We start from the raw sequence: 22,155 nt of genomic DNA, 5'->3' as shown, positions 1-22,155 counted from the left end.
GGCCATGGGTCAGGAAACAAGGGTTTTAAACTGTTATTTTAACCCTGAGGGCCATGTAAATTGGATCTTTCTGTACGCCAATCAACACTAGAAATACCTTGTTACAGTTTTTCTTCTCAGTCATCTCTATTCATTCTCTCAGAGCTCAAGGGCTGAGATTCTATTGCCTTTGAAGGTGTAGCTACAGTGGGCCTTGAAATGAAATTAACAGGAAGAAGAAAACAGCAAGAAGAGGGACTAGGGCCGTGTTGGAGGAAGGCAGGAGGACCGGCATCAAACTGCCTATTTCTTGAATCCTTGGTTTCCAGGATGGCCACAGAGCAAACAAAGTTTGGAAAGGATAGCTTGGCCATTTGTCTGTCCCATGGCATAGGTTGTTATATTTCTTTTGGTCCCTCAGAGCCAGCAGACTCCTCCTTTCACCAATGCCACTTCCTTCTTTCTGTACAAGGCAAGAGGATAGGATCATTTGTATAATATTCCATTATATAAGTAGGGTGTGGCATAGCAGGAATGGGCAAAATGCAGGCATGGGGCTACCTGATACCCTCCAAAATTGTTTTTATTTTATTTTATTTTTATTTTAGCCATCAGATACCCTGAACTTCCCCTTTTCACTGATGGATGAATTAACTCTCTAGAATCATCTAGAAGCACCAATTTGCCTTTTAAAAAGGTTTCCACTCTCGCCATGCATAGTTTAATCTCAAAATATACCAATTTTTTCAAACAAAAGGTCAACTTCTTGCTTTTTCCAAGGAGGGGTTATGTGTCTAGGAGCCCAGCCAACTTTCCCAATGCTTTACTACAAGCCATGATGACCTGTGATACTGGCAGTTGCTGTCATAACTGAAAAGGCACTTCAATGTGATGTCAAGTGCCATGGAGCCAACGGGTGGGAAAATATCCAAGGATTTATCTTCTGAGATCAGCTTCTCCCATTTATCCTAATGCAAGAGAGAAGAGAAGCACACATTTCATGTATATAAAAAACAATTTTCGGATGAATAAATCCATGGCAATCCTGTTTTTGCCAATCAGCCATAGGGTTTATGGCTGTTTTCATGCTGTCACACATGCTCTGACATAGTTGTTTGTTTGCTAACATTTCAAATCTGTCAATACTTAAAGTTCTGGGTGGTGAGCAGAGTAGTATTAGAAGCAGTATTAATTTTTGAACCAGTTGAAGTCAACTGTAATAATGGTCATTGTGGTGTTTGAGGGTTCTGGCCACCAGGATCACTTGCTAGTATGCTCAAAATGGTGGTGTACATCTCCAAAGGAGCATTAAAGGGTTATTTTATACTTAATAGAACTATTAAGAACTATCATAGATTTGGAAGAGACCACCAGGGGCATCCAGACCAACCCCCTGCCATGCAGAAACTCACAATCAAAGCATCCCTGATGGATGGCCACCCAGCCTCTGTTTAAACACCTCCAAGGAAGGAGATTCTACTACATTCTGAGGGAGTGTGTTCCACTCTTGAACAGCCCTTACTATCAGGAAGTTCCTCCTAATGTTGAAGTGGAATCTCTTTTCCTGTAGCTTCAATCCATTGTTCCCATAGTTTATCCTTTATACCCTTAACAAAGAGGAAGAGATTCTCTGCTTTTCTATGAAAACATTGGTGCCTACACTTATAGAATCATAGAATCATAGAATCATAGAGTTGGAAGAGACCACTAGGGCCATCCAGTCCAACCCCCTGCCATGCAGGAAATACAAAGCAACTCCATGTCAAAAGAATGCCAATGCCTGGATTTCTGTTTGTCTGCCAGTTGTTAAAGACACTGTGGAAAATGCACTTTTTTGAAACTTCCCACTAGTGCCATCCTGAAGGCAACTCTCCATATTTACCTGAACATTTTAACAATTCCTTTAGTGAAATAATTCCACATGAGAGAAAGAGCTTCACCTTCTTCTACATATTTACATATTTTTTTTACTGCAGGATTTACTGTCTCTTCCTGAAATTGTCCCAGATGAAGAGAAATAACGACCTTTGGCAAGCTTACTTATGGCCTGAACACCTGCACACCCAGCAGCATTCTCATTCTTTCTGGAATTTAACTTCGTTCTTCCCAGGGAAAAGAGAATGGAATTCCACCACAGATATCATTTCGCCCATCCAAGCTATGGTCCAGTCAAAACAACAATAACTACAAAGTCCTAGGTCCCAGCTCCAGGCAAAACAACAATAACTACTATCACTTACATGGAAATACAGGTGGCCAGTACTTCTGGGCTGCCCAGACAAAGCCTGGATGCTTCCACAGCCACATTTTTTCACTCAGACTTACTTCTCCTTTCCGGAAATTGCTCTCATTAGCCTTTCAGTCTGGTATAATGCTTCCTCCCTCTCAGCTGGGCATTTAGGATGTGAAGTAAGCTATTGTCTCGGTTCTCTCATCAAAACCCAAGAAGTTGCTTACTCACCCATAAAGATCCCACAATCCATTCAGTGGCACTGAATGACTTCAATGACAGTAGGGCAGTGAAGCCATTCCAAGTGTTAGTCTGAAGGAGCCATCTAAGAAAATTACTCCACACAGCTTTTAAACCACAATTATAGATCAGGGGGGAAATCTGCTTTGACATTACCTAGCGCATGACCCATAGCTGCTGTGTCCCTTTTCACCAAAAGGGGAAACTCATCAATGAGCTTGCAGTCGCGCAAGTCCCCAGATGCATACCAGCGCTGCTGAGGTAGTTGTGATATTGGCACTCATGTGGTGTCAGTGTCTCCTCCTCTCTGTCCTCTCTCCCCCTTGCTAATCTGAAACAGCCTTTGTTTCTTTTCTATTTCTTTTGTGTGTGTGTTTTTCTCAAAACTTCAGACTCAGCAGCAGAGCTCCAAAATTGTGTGAAAAATTACAATCTAAAAATAAGATAAAATAACCAAAAAGCATGCTAGATAGGGCATAGGGCAGAGATGTGAGGTTAAGGGGAAGTCAGGAAGAGAGTGTGATGGAGGCATCAGACCAAGTCAGATAATTGTGGAAACATGTGATATTGGCTACTCTGAAACAGGTATGTGTCCTTTTAAAAAAAAAAAACTGGCATGATTGCTTTGGCAATGATGATAAGGTTTGTGTGATAAGGTTCTAAGTTGCTGAATTCTGTCCCTAAAACAAGTTCAACCTTTTGTATAGCAGGACTGTGTGGACTAAAGCCAGGAGCAGTTTCACTTTTAGAATGGAACCACCAGCCTCTGTTGCCTCTTTTTGCACCCTGATGTTGTTTCAGGGTGATTAAAATGATAGCAAAACTGAATAGGAATGCCACGTGAATTAAGAAATGGCTTACATACCCTTAATAGCTGTGTACAGGAAGGAATTTCAGCAGGTGTTGCTTCTCATGCAGCCAAATAACAAACAAAAGCTGTGGGATTTATTTTTCTATACAATCATTAACGGTCCATGAGCCCTGTCCCTTGTTTCACCTGGCAACCCTAAAGCCAAAGTAAAGCCCTTTACAGATCAGCCTGAAAGGCCAGCCTGGGCTCAAAGTCGTGGCACATAGTTGTGATGACGCATGCCCGACTCTGCCCCCCAGGGCATCCTGATGCCACATGACACTCCAGATGAAAGCTGGGAGTAAAAGGAATACTCCCAGCATAATTGCACTGAAGAGTTTCAGATGACATTGCACTCATCCAGGACTTATCCCGTGAAGATTCAGCAATAAACTATTCAGGGGCATGTCCCAGGAGCTTTCCTGGGTTTAGTTGCAGAAGCATTCCTGGGTCTTCATGGGATAAGTCCTGGATGAGCACGATTTCTCTGAAAATCTTCAGCATGATTGTGTGATTATGCTGGGCCTATGCCTTTTACTCCCTGCTTTTTTCCCCATCCAATAATCATCTTAGTGATTAGGGTTGTTGTTGTCTTTCAATCATATAGAAGAGTCAGCCAACAATTTGTTTACTCACCAGCATCACTTGAATGGAGTCAACCATCAGTAGCACATATGACTTTAAAATATCACTATGGAATGCTGGAGTCAGAAGTCGGCGGTGTTGGAACCATTTGGGTCCATCTAAAACCAGTATCCCTTTACCTAGTAAGGACAGAAAACTAATCACAGTCTGTCATGAATATCTGCAGGCCATAGATGTTTAAAACCACTTGAACAGGAGATAACAAAATTCCATGCTAATCATCACTGTGTTGTGCAACCAATGGCCAGGAACCAATGGTATGATTCTGCTAGTTCTGCCAGAAACTGTATTGCTCCTTCCATTTTGCAAGCTTCCCCATGCCCAAGTAACTCTATCTGGAGGCCAGGAAACCCTGTAGAATAGGTTTTTGGTGCCACAGAAGGCAACAACAGAAAGGGGAGGGAAAAACAGTCCTAATTCTTTTGCTGTTGGATGCAGAAGTACAGTAAACGTGGGTGGTAAACCCTGGAACCCACTTCAAAGAAACAGCTAGAAAAATGCAGACGTAACCATGCGATTTTAGCCAAAATTTACACATTTTCCAATAAATGACAAATGCACAGAAAAGAATGTTGCATTTATGTGGTCAGGATTGATGCTGTAACAAATTACCAAGAAATTGCCTATATTGCACATTTTTATCTTTCGCAGTTGTATCATTTGTGTTGTTGTTGTTGTTGTTGTTGTTGTTGTTGTTGTTGTCCACCCTCTAGCTGATCTTGATCCATGGCAACTCTGTAGATGAGACATCTCCAAGACTCCCTATGCTCCACTGCTCTTCTCAGGCCCTGAAAATTCATACCCATCACCTCCTTAATAAAGTCCATCCATCTAGCATATGGTCTTCCTCTTTTCGCCTCCACGTCTCCTAGCATTATTGTTTTTTCCAGTGAGTCCTGCCTCCTCATGATGTGGCCAAAGTACGACAGCCTCACTCTTGTCATCTTGGCCTCCAGAGAGATTTCTGGTTTGATCTGCTCTAGGACCCATTTGTTTGCCTTCTTGGATGTCCATGGTTACTTCAGCACTCTTCTTCATCACCATATCTCAAATTAATTCTCTTCCTATCCGCTTTCTTAACTGTCCAGCTCTCACATCCATACATGGTAATAGAAAATACAATGGCTTGTAAATGATTCTAGCTTTCATGCTCAGTTGTATGTTGTTACTTTTTAGGATATTTTCTAGTTCTCTCATAGCTGCCCTCCCCATTGTTAGTCTTCTTGTGATTTCTTGACTGCAGTCCCCACTCTGATCAATATTTGATCCCAGGTATGAAAATTCTTTTACTATTTCTATTTCCTCATTGTCCAGGTTGAATCTGTATAAATTTTCCATGGTCATTATTTTTGTTTTCTTTATGTTCAACAATAAGCCTGCCTTTGCACTTTCCTTCTTGATCTTCCTTAGTAGTTCTTCCAAGTCTCTGATGTTTTCGGCTAATAGTATGATGCCGTATGCGTATTTTAGATTGTTGATATTCCTTCCTCCTATTTTAATTCCTCCTCCTCCTTCTGTGTCCAATCCTGTTTTTCGTATAATATATTCTGCATACTAGTTGAACAGATAGGTAGAGAAGAAGCAGCTTTGTCTGACCCCTTTGCCAAATGGGAACCATTCTGTTTCTCCGCGTTCAGTCCCGAAAGTGCCTCTTGTCCTGAGTAAAGATTCCTCCTTAGGACTATCAATGTGTTGGTTGGTACTCCCATGTCTTTAAGGACATTCCATAGTCCTTGGTGATCAATGCAGTCAAAGGCCATGCTATTGTCTATAAAGCACATGCTGATCTTCTTTTGGAATTCTTTAGTAAGCTCCATTGTCCACCGTACGTTTGTGGTGTAGTCCCTAGTGCCCCTTCCTTTCCCGAATCCTTCTTGCACCTCTGGGATTTCTCGCTCCATGTATGGTAGGCGTTTATGTTGCAGAATTTTGAACATGATTTTGCTTACAGGAGAGATTAGAGCCTAGTTACTGTGGAATGGGAGACACACTGCTGCAGCCTTATCAGATGCTTCATTAGTACATCTGTATATTCTTTTGAATTCTGAACTCTGGTTTTAACATACAATTGTTTTAATATACAATAAAATTTAACATGTAATTTTTTATAACTTCTATAAATAATGTTTTAACTCTAGCCTGTTTTGTAAGTGATTGTAAGCTGCCTTGGATCCTGTACAAGGAGAAAGAATTTTAATAAAAATTAATTTATCAAATTAAATTAAATTACATTATTAATAAATAAATCTTATGCCAATGGTGAAGTGCTTGCTTCCTCCCTTCTCAGAAGAATATTAGATTGTGAATCACAGCAGTCTAGAGTTATAGGATCATCAAATGCAATTTGGTGATGTAGGAAATATACAACTTTATATTTATTTATTTTCAGTATTTATACCCTGCTCTTCAGCCACAATGGGGGTATACCAGGATGGGTTAGTTTGGCAGAGCCTCCATTCATTGGAGGCAAACAAGATAATTAAGCATTTATTGCTCTCCTGAAGACATCAGTGAAACCATCTCCTTGTCAGCAGCGGGTGGGAGTATTGAAGGAAAATTCCAGTTTGTACTTTGAATTGGACAGGGATCCAGGCTCTCTTGCAAGAGACAGCTCCGTACCTCAACATCAAAGTCTAACCATTCTTTTTTATTGAGCATACCTTGTAACAAAGGGCAAATCCTCACAGTATCATTCTATCAGGTATGACACTACAAAAAGAATGTATGCAGAGCCAAGTTCATTTCTATATATGTAGCCAAAAAAACAACACCATAATGCTCCTTACCAATCCATGGGAGAAAAAATCCATAAAAATCAAGAGCCTTTGGATCTGTAACAGTAAAAAAGAGTAAAAACACAGGATTGATATTTTTCCCTGCAAGGAACAGAGAACAGAATGGCAACTCCTCCTGCAATTCAGAATGGGTGGTCAGACTAAGGAGGGGAGAGAGAGGAAGAAGGAAAGACAGACAGACAATCATTAATGAACAAGTTAATGTGCTCAAATTCCCAGGAATGGATTTTTAGTATACAGTACTGCTAGAGGAGATGCAATTGAATTATGAACTGAGATAATTTTCAGGTAAAGTGATATCTAATAATCCTGTGATCATAACACAGATTGGAAGATCAACTTTTCTGGACAACCGTTGTCAGAATTAGGGGACCTGTCTTTTCCTGGAGTAGTCTTGATGGCTTACCCTACTCTTCATCTGCCCTCATTTGCAAGTAACTACTTTGAGGCATTTCAACTGAATTACTTATTTTTTTAAAAAAAACAGTGTAGTTTTTAAGTTCTGCTTTTGTTGCAAAAATGTTCACTTCTATGCTTAGTTTTAACATTCTATGGGATTGTAGAAAGCATATCAGTCCTAAAATGGGCAGAACAAACAAATGAAAACTTGAAAACAGTATGAGAAAAGGCCATTGAAATTTTAACAAGACAGAAGGCTAAACCCAGCATTCAGAAAGTGGAACTTTCTTCCTGCCCATTCATTCTGCAGCCCTCCATGTTGGCAGAGAATCAGCTCTGGACAGTTTCCCAGTTCTGCAGAGCCAGATTTGAAGGAGCAGAGGGAGCTGCAGTGGGAGGTGATGACCTCTCCTGGTTCCACTGGGCTCTGATATTTCATCATTTCTTTGGACCAAGTTTTGGGTCCAGCCTAGAAACAAAATGTGATTCAAAATATAAAGAGGTTCTTATTTGTAGCTTGGAGTTTCAGGTTCAAATGGAACCCCATCATCTCTATAATTTATTCTCCATCACTATAATTATCCCTATAGATTGATACTTCATTAATGCGGGATAGATTAACATTTGCTGCTCTATGTATAGTGATGTTTGTGCCACATTTTTAACTCTCCTGGATTAGAGGGTTCCACTAAATTATGTGGCTAGGTGCGTGTGGATTTAAAGCTTGAAGGAATAGAAAGAGGTAATACTGATTTGGATAAAATATTTTTGAAACAGGGAAGAGGAAAATCTCACAATTTTACAACATTCTATTAAATAAAGAATCAGAAATAGAAAGCATAAAGGATACGATGAGGAGTCAACTCCTTCAACATAATACTGAGAAAATTGGATAAAATCATGGAGAAAGACAAATAATTTCACTCTAGCTCAGAATCTGAAGGAAAATTATGATAAAATGTTTTACATGTGACATTTAACACTGATTAAATTACTGTACAAGAATGTAAGTATGAAATGCTGGAAATGTAAAAATAAAAGAATGGTTCTTACTATCACACGTGGTGGAATTGTAAGAAGACTAAGCAATATTGGAAAACATTAATATGGTAATAACAAGAATTTTAAATATTCATATTTGTATGAAGCTGGAGTTATATCTATTGAATATGACAACCATATTAGACAAAGAGGCAGAAAGGAAATACTCAAAACTGGTGTTATATATGGTAACAATAGCAAGGACATTATATGCACAGAAATGGAAATCTTCACAAATAGCAACAATCAAAAATCGGTTAAAGAGACTTGTGGATATGAGGGAACTACACAGATTCTCCAGGAAAATAAAACAAGAACAAAACATAGTGATAGAAGAGGATTGAGACTTAGTGATAAATTCCTGGAAACACAATTTAGAAAGAGAAGACATTGAATTATGGTAATGATAAGAGAGAAGAGTAAACAAAACCAATGAGGAAAAAAGATTTAAGCATAGATTTTATTTTATTTTTTATTTAGAAAGAATTAAATATATTCTTTATAATATATTTCAATATATAAATATATTCAAAGAAATAAAGAATATAGGATATAGGATATAGTAGCATGAGTGTGAAGAAGAAAAAAATACAATATAAAAGAACTGAGTAGGCTGGAGTAAGGATGTTGTAAATATTGTAAAATAATGTTGTAATGCTGTAAATATTGTAAAGTATGCATTGTGATATATGCTGTGGTGGGATAGTATGAATGTATTTTATGTTATGATATTTTTAATTGTAGTAAAATATAATAAAAATGAAAAAATGAAAAAGGGAGAACTGAAATAGTTTACCATAAGAGCCTAATAATGATGATAATAATTCTGTTATGTTAGTCACAAACAGAGAGAGATTAATGTTTCATGTTTTTATTTTGTAAATTGATTCAATAAGTTTTTCTTAACCTTTGAAAGTAATATTAAAATTCAGCAAAAACACCCAGAAATAATTCCCACTGAATTCAATATGACTCATTCCCAGGTAAATAACTATAAAATTGCAGTCTAAACAGCATAGAATTCATCAATACAGGATAGAAAACTGGTTTTGTTGTCTCAGAATGGAGCGTTCCATTACCTCCTCTGCTGTATACAGCCTTGGCATACTCTGGATCGTAAATGTTCAAGAATCCCAAAAAAGGTCCATACCACAAGGAATGACCAAAGGGATATTTCTCCGACCAAGACTGCAGTGTATGTAGTTCCCCAACCCGACCAAGCTGCAATAAAACCAATCAGTCAATCATATTTCAGTCGTCTAAGTCTGGACTTCCCCATGGAAGCTCACTTGAGGATTTTCATTCAAGCTTACAAGGAAAATTCTAGTCTACTATAACAAATGCCAAACATGAACAAATGAAATGTCATGAAATAAACATTTGAGTTATCCAATATCTTTCCCCAGACATGAGGCTGAAGGTAGTTTCTTGCTCCCAGAAGGTTTTTTCTTTGACACGGAAGAACAGAGCAACCAGAAAATTTGCTGTTTGTATGTTCCTGAACCTGAAAAATTAGTGTTCAGTGACTCCATATCAAATATTTCCATGGTCAATACATGCCTGCATCCTCTCTAATCAAAAGCACTATACAGTGTGTTTTTAACCCTGGCAAACCTTCTCTGTAAATTTCTCTCTGGTCTGGACATACCCATTTTATTGCTTTCTACTTCATGACATCTTAGGTAGTGTTAGTAAAGCTACATCCAGTTTCTGATTCCACTCCTGCATGTCCCATCATGATTAACTACACCTAGGGTTGCCATAGTTGGCGAACTGAAAACCGGGACAAATGTAGGACTCGGTTTAAAAATGTAGGACCTTTTTTTTTTAATTTCCTAGACAGGAAATTAAAAAAAAAAAGGTCCTACATTTTGGAACCTTGTCCCCCTCCTCCTTCCCGGCCTGGGAGGAAGCCTCGGCCGGCTCCCAGGCCGGGAAGGAGGACGAGGGCCGCCTGTCATCGCGGCGATTGCCGCGGTGGCAAACGGCCCCCTCCTCCTTCCCGGCCTGGGAGGAAGCCTCGGCCGGCTCCCAGGCCGGGAAGGAGGGCGAGGGCCGCCCCTCATCGCGGCCATCGCCGCGGTGGGAAGCGGCCTCCTCCTCCTCCTCCCTGGCCTTGCTGGGGCCCAGGAGGGAGCGTCTCCGCGGCTGGAGCTCCAACCGCGGAGAGCCCTCCCAGGCCTCAGCAAGGCCTTGGAGCCGCCGCGGCGGCTGAGGTGGCCGCGGTGGGCGGGGCCGTCCCGGTTTGGGCGCCAAACCGGACCGGGACCGGGACGGCACCGCCCAAAACGGGACTGTCCCGCCGGGGGGGCGGGATATGGCAACCCTAACTACACCTTTACTTCCATGCCTAATACTGAGGTTTGCTTAAATAAAGTCTATCTGTTCTGGACTAACATAACCAACCAAACATAATCTGGCATAATGAAAGGAATGGAAGATGTCTTTTTTTAAAACATGACAACTGATCCTGTCTATCCATAAACAGAAATAAAATTTTTACATATTAAAGTGTTTATTGCACACTTGCCAGCAACTGTCTGGAAAGAATGAGTTGTCGAGTGGCCTTTTCTACCGCTGGCTGTGATGGGCGTTGGCTTCATCATGAAATGAGTTGGGATGCTTTTTTGCTGTATACTAGTTGCTGCGTCATTTACCAGCAAAATGTCAGTGTTCATTACTAAAGCCCTGGAAAAGCCTTTTCCAGAACAAACCAATTAATTATTGCTAAAAATGATTGCTACTTCTCTCATCACTTCTCATACATTACCTCAGGGTTAACTAGTCAAATATTTATCATGCAGCTGACATTTGGTCCAAAACACACTGCAGAAATAATCCAGTTTGGGACCACTTTAACTACCCTGGCTCAATGCTAGGGAATTCTGGGAACTGTAGTTTGGTGAGACATTAAGCCATCTCTGTCAGAGAGCTCTGGGGCCACAATAAACTAGAGTTCCCAGGATTCAGTAGCACTGAGCCAGGACTGTTAATGTGGTCTCGAACTGAATTATTTCTGCAGTGTGTGTTAGACCATTTATTTTCTTTTTTACTCCCAAGTAAGTGCTTTGGCCCAATGGAGGTTTGACCTTCCAAACATGAATTCCTCCATTTTAAAAAAAATTCCCTGGAAAATATATGGACATAAAATGGAGAAGGAAGCCATCAATGGAATCTCTTTCAACCTGCTTTTACTTCCTACACAGTGTGTGCATGTGCATGGACAGGAATGTGTGAATGTGACTTTAAGCTTTAAAAATAGCTAGAGGGGAAAGATTCAAACTTCTTTTACTTATATAAGATGGTCCTAATATGGATCAGAACCCAACATGTTTGAGAATAAAAAAGGCAAAATAACATTCAATTGTGTGCTATGCATTACCATAGTATGTATTTCAGCTCTCACTTCTCCTTACAGCTGCCCCCAAAGATAAGCCAATATTAATATAACTCGATCATGTAGTTCACCACTACAGTCCATGGACCACACGTGGCTATTTTGACTGAGCTCAATACAAGTGAAGCAGGATGGCAGGATGCAAGGGATATTCAGCTATCCTGTTTCGATGGCATCAGGTTCTGACAACACCAATCTGCCAATGCTTTCTCGTTAGCCTTTAGCACCATAAAACAGAGATTTATTGTACCAGCATCTGCAATAACAGTTCACTTACAATGAATAACACCACTAATGTGTTATCTATTTAAGAATAGTGGTGGGGAACCTGCGGCTCTCCAGACGTTTTTGGATTCTGAACTCTATGAATCCATCCAGCATGACTATTGCTCTAGGATGGTTGGACTTATAGTCTAAAACTATCTGGATAAACATAGGTTTCTGATCCTTTTTTTAACGATTCATTTCCCCAAGATTTTGCCATGTAAGGAAGATGTCCTACCTCATTGGTGTGGCCATAAAACCAGTGCTTTGGAGGGCATGGAAAGCTCTCTAGTGATCTAACCAACCTCTGTCTTCTTTGGTACAACTGGATGAATTTCAAGAGCAGGCTGGCCAGGCAGAAAGAAGCAGCAGCATAAAAAAACACATGGAAATCCATATCTATCCAGTTAGACAGGATAGCATGCATTTTTTTCAGTGACTGATGGCAGATTTCAGGACTCTCTGTTTAAGTATAGTTATAGCTGCAGTGTAATCGTTTTACAATGCAGTTATGTGAAACTGATTGGTGGTTGAATAATAGTTATCATATTTCACTTGGATGGAATTAGCAGCAGCATTGCAAAAGTGAGCAAACAAATGAAATAACAGAAAACATTTTGGATTCCTCTAGTCTAGCTCGCCTATTCCACACCCAGAATAGAAAATAGCTTGGCTATTTAGGTAGCTAAAACAAGAGCTCTTGAAGCTTATGTCTAGGTTACCAGGTATGAATTAAAAGTTGGCTATTGAATGGCTGAAAGCAACATTGGACAAACCATGATATTTCTATTTTTAACATTTTTGATAAAGCTATTATTAATTGCTGTTGTTTACAACATATCTTTGAGGAATAAATGGTACATGAAGTGCTAACAATAATGAAAGCATGAAGAAATTTTTAGCATGACACATTCAGTACATAACAAAAATAAACAGATGATATTCCCTAATGGTAGAAAACTAAAAATGTCAACTGAAATTATATTTCATTATGAACATATGATAAAATTACCTGTAACATTCTTAAAAACGTACGTTAAATTCTGTATTTAACACCAACATTCCATGGATTTTCATTATTGCTTCTTCACAGTGTTATTATTCGATATACGAAACATGTAAAAAACCCCTATTTTCAGTTTATTAATTACATACAATCAAAATATACAGATATAATTATAGATAGATAGATAGACTTTTTTCACTATTTTACATAAAGAAGTAATAATAATAATAATAATAATAATAAATAAATAAATAAAATGTATTTCTATTTCCCGCCTCTCCCAGTGGATCGAGGCAGTCAGCAAATTTCAACAATAAAAACATATCAAATACATAGCATAAAAAATATACATTACTATCAATACAATACAGTTGGTCGCCTCTCCGTATAAAACATACAATACTAGCAGAGGTGAGATATTTTACATCTTGTTTGGTGGGTAGGCTCACCGGAAGCGATCCATCTTCAGTGCTCTTCTTGAAAGCATCTAGGGTGGTAATAAGACGGATCTCTTCCAGCAAATCATTCCACAACTTGGAGGCCATGGCAGAAAATGTCCTATGGGAAGTGGTCATTAGCCTGGTTGTTATGTAGTCTAGTGATTTCTTCCCAGATATTTTGAGTGTGTGGCGAGGATTGTGTAGAGAGAGGTGTTCCCTCAAGTAACTCGGGCCCAAGCCATTTAGGACTTTAAAGGTAATAATCAACACTTTGTATTGTGCCCAGAAGCTAAATGGCAGCCAGTGCAGAGATTTTAATATTGGTGCTATATGGTCAAACCTCAATGCTCCGGTGATCAATCTAGCTGCTGCATTTTGAACTAATTGAAGCTTCTGAACTTGGTACAAAGGTAGCCCCATGTAGAGCGCATTACAGAAATCTAAACAAGAGATTACCAGTGCAAGTACCATTGCTTCAAGGTCCTTTTGGTCCAGGTAAGGCCGCAGTTGGCATATCAACCAAAGTTGATACCAAGCACTCCTAACCGTCGCATCTACTTGAAATGACAACTGCAGAGATGAATCTAGGAGTACTCCCAGACTACACACTTCATTCTTTAGGGGAAGTGTGACCCTGTCCGGGACAGGTTAACCGAGTTCCCTGCCTGGGCCTGGGGATCCTATTGCTAGTACCTCTGTTTTCTCTGGATTCAACTTGAGTTTGTTTTCCCTCATCCATCCCATTACTGACTCGAGGCAGGAATTTAGAGGAGAGATGCCATCCTTGGTCACTGCAAGAGTTGGAGAAATAGAGAAATATATTCGGGTGTCATCAGCGTACTGATAACACCGCACCTCATGTCTCCGGATGATCTCTCCCAGCGGCTTCATGAAAATCTTAAATAACATAGGGGACAGGATGGTACCCTGAGGGATGCCAGATGTCAGCTCTCTCTTAGAGGATCAACTATCCCCCAGCCTCACCATCTGGAATTACCTGAGAGGTAAGACTGGAACCACTGGAGCACAGTGCCCCGATACCTAACTCCCTCAGGTGTTCCAGAAGGATACCATGATCTATGCTATCGAATGCCGCTGAGAGGTCCAAGAGCACCAGTAGGGTCACACTTCCCCTGTCGATGCCCAGACGGAGATCATTGACCAAAGTGACCATGGCAGTCTCAACTCCATAGCCCGCCCTGAAGTCAGTTTGAAATGGGTCTAGATAATCGGCTTCATCCAAGACAACCTGGAGCTGGAAGGCAACCGCCTTCTTGATCACCTTGCCCAAGAATAGTAATAAGGAGACTGGTCTGTAATTGTTTCTAATCAAAGGGTCCAGGGAGGGTTTTTTTTCCAAATGTGGCTTAAACACCGCTTGTTTAAGATTAGATGGAAATTTCCCCTGAAATTTGCCTGAAGCAAAGTTGTTACTGTATCCTCTCCTTGAGCAGTCAACTAAGATGGGCAGGGATTGAGGGGCATGTTGTTGTCCTTACACAACCAAGGAGCTTGTCCACTTCATCGGTATTTACAAGCTCAATGTGATCCAGTCTAACATAATCTACGGAGTCACTGAACATTTCTGTCATAGTTCCTGTTATAATACCAGCATCAAGATCAGCCCGTATCTGAGAGATTATATCATCAAAGAAGTCATTAAATAGGTCACAGCAGGCTTGGATCTAAAAGAGGGTTCAGAGTGGGAGATCACTGGGTTAACTCTTTAACCACCCTGAACAGCTCTGCTGGACAAGACTCTGCTGATGCAATACAAGCAGCATAGAACTAGTTCTTTGCTGCGTCGATTGCCACTCCATAGGAATCAAGAAGAGTCTTATGGCGTGTCTTGTCAGATAAGTGGTGATGTTTCTGCCAGTAGCGCTCTAGTCATTGCACGGCTTGCTTCATTTTCCAGGAATCTTGGGTGTACCATGTTTTTTTATTAGATGTGGTCTGGAAAGGACGCTCGGGGGCGATAATGTCAATAGCCCTGGTAAGATCGTTATTCCAGGTATCCACCAAGGTTTCAACAGAATCGACGTCAATACCAACCATAAAACCCTCTAGGGCTTCTTGGAACATTTTAGGTTCCATCAGCCTTCAAGAGTGCACCATTGTAATAGGTCCTCCACCCCCAAGGGGGGTCTGAGCAGTGGCCTTCAGTCCCACCTTGACCAAAAAATGGTCCGTCCATGACTGGGCAGAGGTTTGGATTACCTCCGCTCACGGATGTTCCTGATCTGTAATAAAGACCACATCGAGTGTGTTACCAGCACAATGTAACACAACATCTCCCTTTACTTCACTCATTGGTTGGGATTTATAGTTTGTTAGCCTAGTACACATTGGCTATATTAGCATTTTTATGTACTGGTTTGAGTATCATTTTACTCTTATCTTTGGGCTCTGTACACAGATCCTAGTATTCCTGCCTACCTAACTGATTGACAACATTTTAAACCCATTTATTTTTTGTATCTTGCTCTTTTATTAACTGAGCCTTCTTTTTTTGCATTGCCTCCCCCCCCCCCCCAGACTTTTTCTGTTTTGTAATAGCACTTTTTTAGGAGCCAAAAAGCTTCCAGCTTCTAAAAAGTGCTGGCGGAGCGTGGCTGGGACTCAGCTTGGACCTGGACTGATTGTGGGTGACGATGAGGAGGCAAGTTAGCATGCAGTAATCCCTGCTTCCATCCCACGTCCTGGCTCCAGCCTATGAGGCTGGAGCCAGTTTTAAAGTCCATCTGATAAACTCCTCTGCTATCCCCCTTGTGTCACCACCAGAATAAGAGTAGAGTTGGGGGGGGGGGAATTCTAGGACAGGAGGGGAGGAGGGAGTCCCGTCGAATCAGAACACAAGGAAACATTGCGATTGGTAGGATTATCACATACACATCGCCTGGAACAGCCTGAAAGTGATCATGACAGCTATGAACAGATTTTTCCTGTTTTTGACCAGGAATGGAAGAAGGCCAGACTGGGTGCGGGATCAGTACAGCATGAGAATGGGGCTGTGCAATAACATCTGTTCAGATTACATCCTATGTCCAAACTGGTAAGAAAACGCTATGCAATAATCTCCCATGTCCCTCTCACATGCAAAGTAACACATAGCAGCAGTAAATCAGCTGCAAGAATCAGTTGTCCATTGAATGAATCTTCAATCTTGACACATGTTATTTGAAATACTTATTTAATTAATATTGTATTATATCCAGATTATATCAATTATTCATGTTACATTAAAATGTAATTACACACACATAGGCCAACATCCTATTAATGACTCACACACACTTGAGTCTCTTCTTGGATGAGGCTGAAAGGGTTATTCTCTTGCCTTTATGTTCTATCCAAAAAGCAAAATACAAAAAAAAAAAAAAAAAAAAAAAAAACCCCAAAAAAACCACAACCATATCCTAATCCTCCTTCCACGTTCTGCTGACTCCCAACTGCTTCTCTGGAGTTTGAATTACCTCCCATCTCCCTCTCTTTAGCAACAGAGGTTCCTCCAATGATTTAACAGCTGCCAAACTTTGGGAGGATTTCAAACTGCACATGCAGAGCTATGAGCACATATAGGATCTTGGCCATAATCTGTTGGCATAGTGCATTGGTATCAAGGAGAGTATATATGAAATCCTCATGCCTTTGATATAAGTATAACTGGATGATGATGATGATGATGATGATGATATTTATTTATGTTTCCCCGCCTCTCCCGGTGGATCGAAGCGGGGTTACAGACTAAAAATATAACTGGATTATATATTGCAGAGTTAGGTGTAGTTATGGGCTGATGCATGGCACTACTGATAAGAGTGGGAGGAAGTAATGCTGAGCAAGTGTGAGTAGTCGAACACATTAAACAATAGCTGGCATGTTTCTGCTGTATTAAAAAAATTAGTTTAAAAACTTTTTTTTAAAAAAATGGCAGCAATACATCTTACTTTTCCCATGAGATTTATGGCTGTCAGAATCCTTTGCCTGAAACCTTTTAGGTTTTCCCAAAGCAGTAATTAATTTTTAGTCTGGTCTTCGCAGGTCTTTGCCAGAAATGAAAGATCAACTAATTCTGACAGGTTTTTGATGGGAAATGACTACTTTTATTGCTGCTAGTTCTATAGAATTCTGTTTTTTAAAGTATTGTTTGTTTCTATTTTTCAAAAAGATGTAGTTATAGTTCTGCATTTACATTCATTGTATTACAGGTTTTATACAATACTGGGTATTTTGAATAGAAGAGATTGCTATATTTAAATTAATAGCGTATTCACATAGCTCTCAAGTGTGCATATTATCATTCAAGTTTTTTAAAATATAAATGCATTCCATTCCAGGAGCGCATGACAAGTTGAGGTTTTTCAAGGGGAAGATTTGCAGGATCTGGTGAGACTTGAAAATGCAGCAGAGTCAAAGCAACAGCCAGTTTCAGCTCCATTAAGGCAAATTGTTGTCCAATGCAGTTTCTGAGGAAGAGAAATATTCAAGTGGAAATCTGAACTGAACCCTGAAACAGAGCCATTCCTGCAAATGCCAGCCATTGATCCACTTTCCTCACATCCAGTTGCAACTTCAAAGAGTCTGTCTGATTTTGGTGAGATTGAAAGCTGGGAATGATGAACGGAAACTGAACTTCAAAGAAGTCCAACATTCAGAAGTATTCTCGGCACAACAGTTGGATTCTAGCGCAGAATTCTGGATTTCACCATTGTGGGGCATTAAAGTACTAATAGAAAACCACATGTTGATCTGTTTTTAATTTGCAGTAACATTTTATTGTCAATGCAGAATGGGTTGGGGTTGGGGAACTACACAGAAATGACTGCCTTGGATCGATGGATCTGTTCCCTGACTTAGCATGCTGTCAAACAAAAGCATTCTAAATTAGAAGCAAATATGGTTGTATGTTTAAACTGCTCCACTAAGAATACATTCAGTTTGCAGGGCAGAAGGCATTAGCACATGCAGAGTGGCAGAAAGTCCAATGAGAGTCCTAGGGCATCAGTAAATAATACTCTCACATATCATAACCTTTATTTAACCTTCCTTCAGGAAGGATCTATTTGCTACTCTAAAAAGGAAAGGAGAGGAAAAGAGGCAATTTTTTTCTGCCTTCCTCTGAAAATTGGCTTCCATTTCCTTGTTACAAACTATCAGCTGTGAAGTCCATGGGTCAGGATCAATCCATAATCCTAGGCCTGACCCTCACTCAGATAAATTATGGCATAGAAAAATTACACTTTGGACCACAACTCACAGAGAGCGAGGGATTGTAGGAGCTGGAGACTAAAAGTAATTTCATGTTCTGCTATAAATTAAGTGGTGTTTTGTGTTTGCTATTTTTGGCCTTGGATCCACATATCATTTTGTGAACTTTCTTACATAATTCATTATCATTAGAATATTTATTACCTGGGCCCAGCAGCAAAAGCTAAAAAGGCATAAGGATGTCGATGAGATGTATTCTCTGGAGAAAACCTCTCGGGATCAAAGATCTGAAAGAGATTAAAGTTTATTTATTCAGGTTCAATACTGTGAGCAAAACTACGTATATGTTTCTCGGCAATTTTTGTTTAAAGCTAGATGAAATTAGACATGCATTCTTGGAACTGGCTCAGACAGGTTATCGTCTGATTACTGCATGTTTGAATGGGAGAATTTTCATTTGCCTCACATGATCTCAAGAGGAATGCCTATCATGCAATGAATTTATATATCCATCTAATAGTCATCAAACATAGAAACACTGAGTGACTTGCATACATATGCATATTGGCTTTTCTCTTGGCAAAATAGGTGTGCCTCCCTAAATATTATTTTGGAGTGAATCTACACACATGTTCCTACATGCATATAGATGTGGTTCTTGTACTTCTCACCTGATGCTTGGAGAACATACTTGCTGCAATAAGCCATAATTACAGTAGGCCCTTGGTATCCACTGGGGTTTGTTTTCAGGACCTCTCTGGATACCAAAATCTATGGATACTGAAGTCTCATTGAATACAATGGCAGAGCAAAATGGTATCCGTTATATAAAATAGCAAAATCAAGGATTGCTTTTTAGAATATATGCTGTGGATGGTGAATCTGTGGCTATGGAGGGTCAATTGTGTATGGGCATTGTAGTCAAACTATTTTGAGGGCCTCTGAAGTGGGAGAATAATAAAGGATGTATCTACAGTAGTTATGTGATGCATCAGCACTCTTTAGCGGAGAAGGCTAAGACCGTATAAAACTATGAGTTCCAGGATTTCAGAGGATGGAGCTACAGCACTTAAAGTAGTGTCAAAGTGCATGATTTCTACAGTGTAGATGCATCCTCTGTCTGATATTGTTTAATTTACTTTATAGCAGGGAAATCAAGACCCAGCAGTGGAATGCTAAGTCATATTGAGTTAGAGCAAATATTACTGCTCCAACTTTTCATGTTTTGCTTAATTCTATTGTTTTAAACAGAGTACAATAGAAGAAGCCACAAGGCCATCAGAATTCCTTCCAAAGTCTCCAAAACATAAATTCAGAATCTGTCCATAATGAATTGATCTCATTTCTGCTGTATGCTTAAGTGTAATGTTGTGCTTAGTTGCAATATTACTGTTTCTTAACCACTCTTGGATGAAACCAGAAATCTAACATCTCATCAAAAAAGAAAATACCTCAGGATTCTTCCACACTTTGGGATTTTTATGAAGAGCGTAAATATTCAGGGATATCAAGCTACCTGTTAAAGATTGAGCGAAAGGAGGAATTTCATTAATACGCAGATGACAAGAGAGAAACTGAATATACATTTCTACAGCCAGATTGAATTAAAACTGTGAAGAATTCCTCAAATTATTTACTAGTTGTTACAGCATCACAATGTATTTTGTTTATTTTAAATTTAGTGGCACATTGTCTAAAAAAAAGGAATGGTGGTAATTATACTAGATATATGTTTCCTTGAAAACGTGGCTTTTCCCTTATTGAAATTATTAATTACTTAAAAAGAGGAGTTACAGAATAGATATATCTGCACACAAGGTTTCCAGGGAGCTATTTAAAGCCTATTTTTATTTATTTAGGGATTTCTTTTTAACATTTTACATTTAGTAGAATAGCCTCCATTCTGATTGGAGCAACTGAGGTTGTTCAGAGCCCTATTTGGAATGCTAGAGCGTAGGTTTGGGACCTTCTATATGTGTTACATATCTGTCACTGGGGATGTATCCACACTACAGAATTAAAGCAGTTTGACTCCAATTTAACTGTCATGACTCTGTCCTGTTGAATCCTGGAGTTTGTAGTTTGATGACACATTCAAACTGGTTTGCAGAGAGCTCTGGTGCTTCACCAAATTACAAAGATCAGGATTCTACTGGACTGAGTCATGGCAGTTAAAGAGGTGTCAAACTGCTTTAATTCTGCAGTGTGGATACACTCTGAGTTGTGGCCCTTCTCCAGCTCTCTTAGGTGGTTCTCCATAGGCCAGAATACCCTGGGAGCAGCCTGGAGTATTCTGGCCCCTGAGCTGCCCCAACATCCCTCATTCCCTGGGGCCCTCTATTGTAACACAAGGTGGCAGTTCACACATGTATCCCACTATACTGCCCATCATCATCACAGTGAATTGCTTCCTCTGAGGCCAGAATGAGGCACCAATTACAGCATCGATTACATTGGACACCTCATTCTGACCTCAAAGTGGTGGCAGTGGTGCAAAGTAGCACAGCAAAACATGTTGTGAACAGCTGCCTGGTGCCACAAAAGTTGGCTCCAGATCATCTGGAAAGATCTGGAGCTAGGGTTGCCATACGTCAGGACCGCCAAACCGGGACAAATGTAGGACAACATTTTCAAATGTAGGACACTTTTTTTAAATGGAGGACACCCCACGCCCCTTCCCGGCCTCTAAGGAGACCGAGGCCTCCTTAAAGGCCAGGAAGGGGCGTGGGGTGTCATCCATTAAAAAAAGTGTCCTACAAAAAAAGTGTCCCTCCTTCCTGGCCTCTGAAGAGACCGAGGCCTCCTTAGAAGCCAGGAAGGAGAGCGGAGGGTGGCTGCGATCGCCAAGATCGCCACGATCCCGGCCGGCTTCCTCCCTCTTCCCTGGCCTTTAAGGAGGCTCAAGCCTCCTTAGAAGCCAGGAAGGAGAGCTGGGGCCCCCGTGATCGCCGCGATCCCGGCCAGCCTCCTCCCTCTTCCCTGTCCTTTAAGGAGTCCCAGGCCTCCTTAAAGGCCAGGAAGGCGCGCAAGGGCCCGCCGCGATCGCTGCCCCTGGCCCCTGCTGACGCCCAGGCGGCATGCGCAGTGGAGCCTGTCCCCTTTGGCCAGCTGGCCAATGGCTGGCTGACAACAAAGCAGGGGACGAGCTCATGATTCACAGGCCTGCATGCGGGCGCAGCGCGGGAGGTGCGGCGGCGGTGGCGGCGGCGCTGCTGCCGCCGAGGAGGAGGAAGGCGGAGCTGGAGGAGGAGGTGGATTGGCACTGCCCACCACACCAGAAGAGGAGGGGGAGGTGGGTTGGCGCTGTGGCCAGCCACATTAGCAGCAGCGGCAATGGCCACAGAAGCGGGCCCCGAACCAGAACCAATGCATGGCTGGGGGCCAAACTGGACCGTGACCGGGAGGGGCCCCCAAAAGCGTGATTTCCCCTGCGGCCACCGGGATATGCCATCCCTATCCGGAGCAAAAGGTGCATTTTAAAAAAATGTTTTAAAGCAGGAATGCAGCAGGTTTGGTGTTGAACTTGCTGGAAGTCATCTGGACTGTTCACACAAGAACCGGTGATTGGGCCCTGTATTGTCCAGACTCATTGCCAGGGGAATATGGGGAGGACATTTTATTTGGCACATACAGACAGGGCCTAAGTAAAAATCACTGA

At 40.9% G+C, this 22,155-nt stretch overlaps 1 protein-coding gene across 4 annotated transcripts in view; it reads right to left on the bottom strand.

Moving 5' to 3' along the window:
* Positions 1-22,155, bottom strand: part of LOC121927612 (cytochrome P450 4B1-like) — a 60,238-nt gene that overhangs the window by 14,066 nt on the left and 24,017 nt on the right. For 2 of the 4 annotated variants that reach the window (XM_042461400.1, XM_042461398.1), the window contains 3 exons: positions 19,949-20,013; positions 18,702-18,784; positions 16,679-17,755 (listed from right to left, as the gene is read on the bottom strand). The exons of 1 other annotated variant lie outside the window; for it this stretch is intronic. In XM_042461400.1, the coding sequence (XP_042317334.1) occupies positions 17,587-17,755; positions 18,702-18,784; positions 19,949-20,013 (317 nt within the window). In that variant the 3' untranslated portion in view covers positions 16,679-17,586. Of the gene's footprint in view, positions 1-6,739; positions 6,776-9,258; positions 9,401-16,678; positions 17,756-18,701; positions 18,785-19,948; positions 20,014-22,155 lie in introns of those variants that run through there. One more of the 4 variants, XM_042461401.1, reaches the window with a different exon arrangement.

The sequence above is a fragment of the Sceloporus undulatus genome, chromosome 4 (genome assembly GCF_019175285.1).
Source record: "Sceloporus undulatus isolate JIND9_A2432 ecotype Alabama chromosome 4, SceUnd_v1.1, whole genome shotgun sequence".
Classification (NCBI taxonomy): domain Eukaryota; kingdom Metazoa; phylum Chordata; class Lepidosauria; order Squamata; family Phrynosomatidae; genus Sceloporus; species Sceloporus undulatus.
Note: the sequence above shows the minus strand (reverse complement) of the source record. Positions and strands in the feature narration are given on the sequence as shown.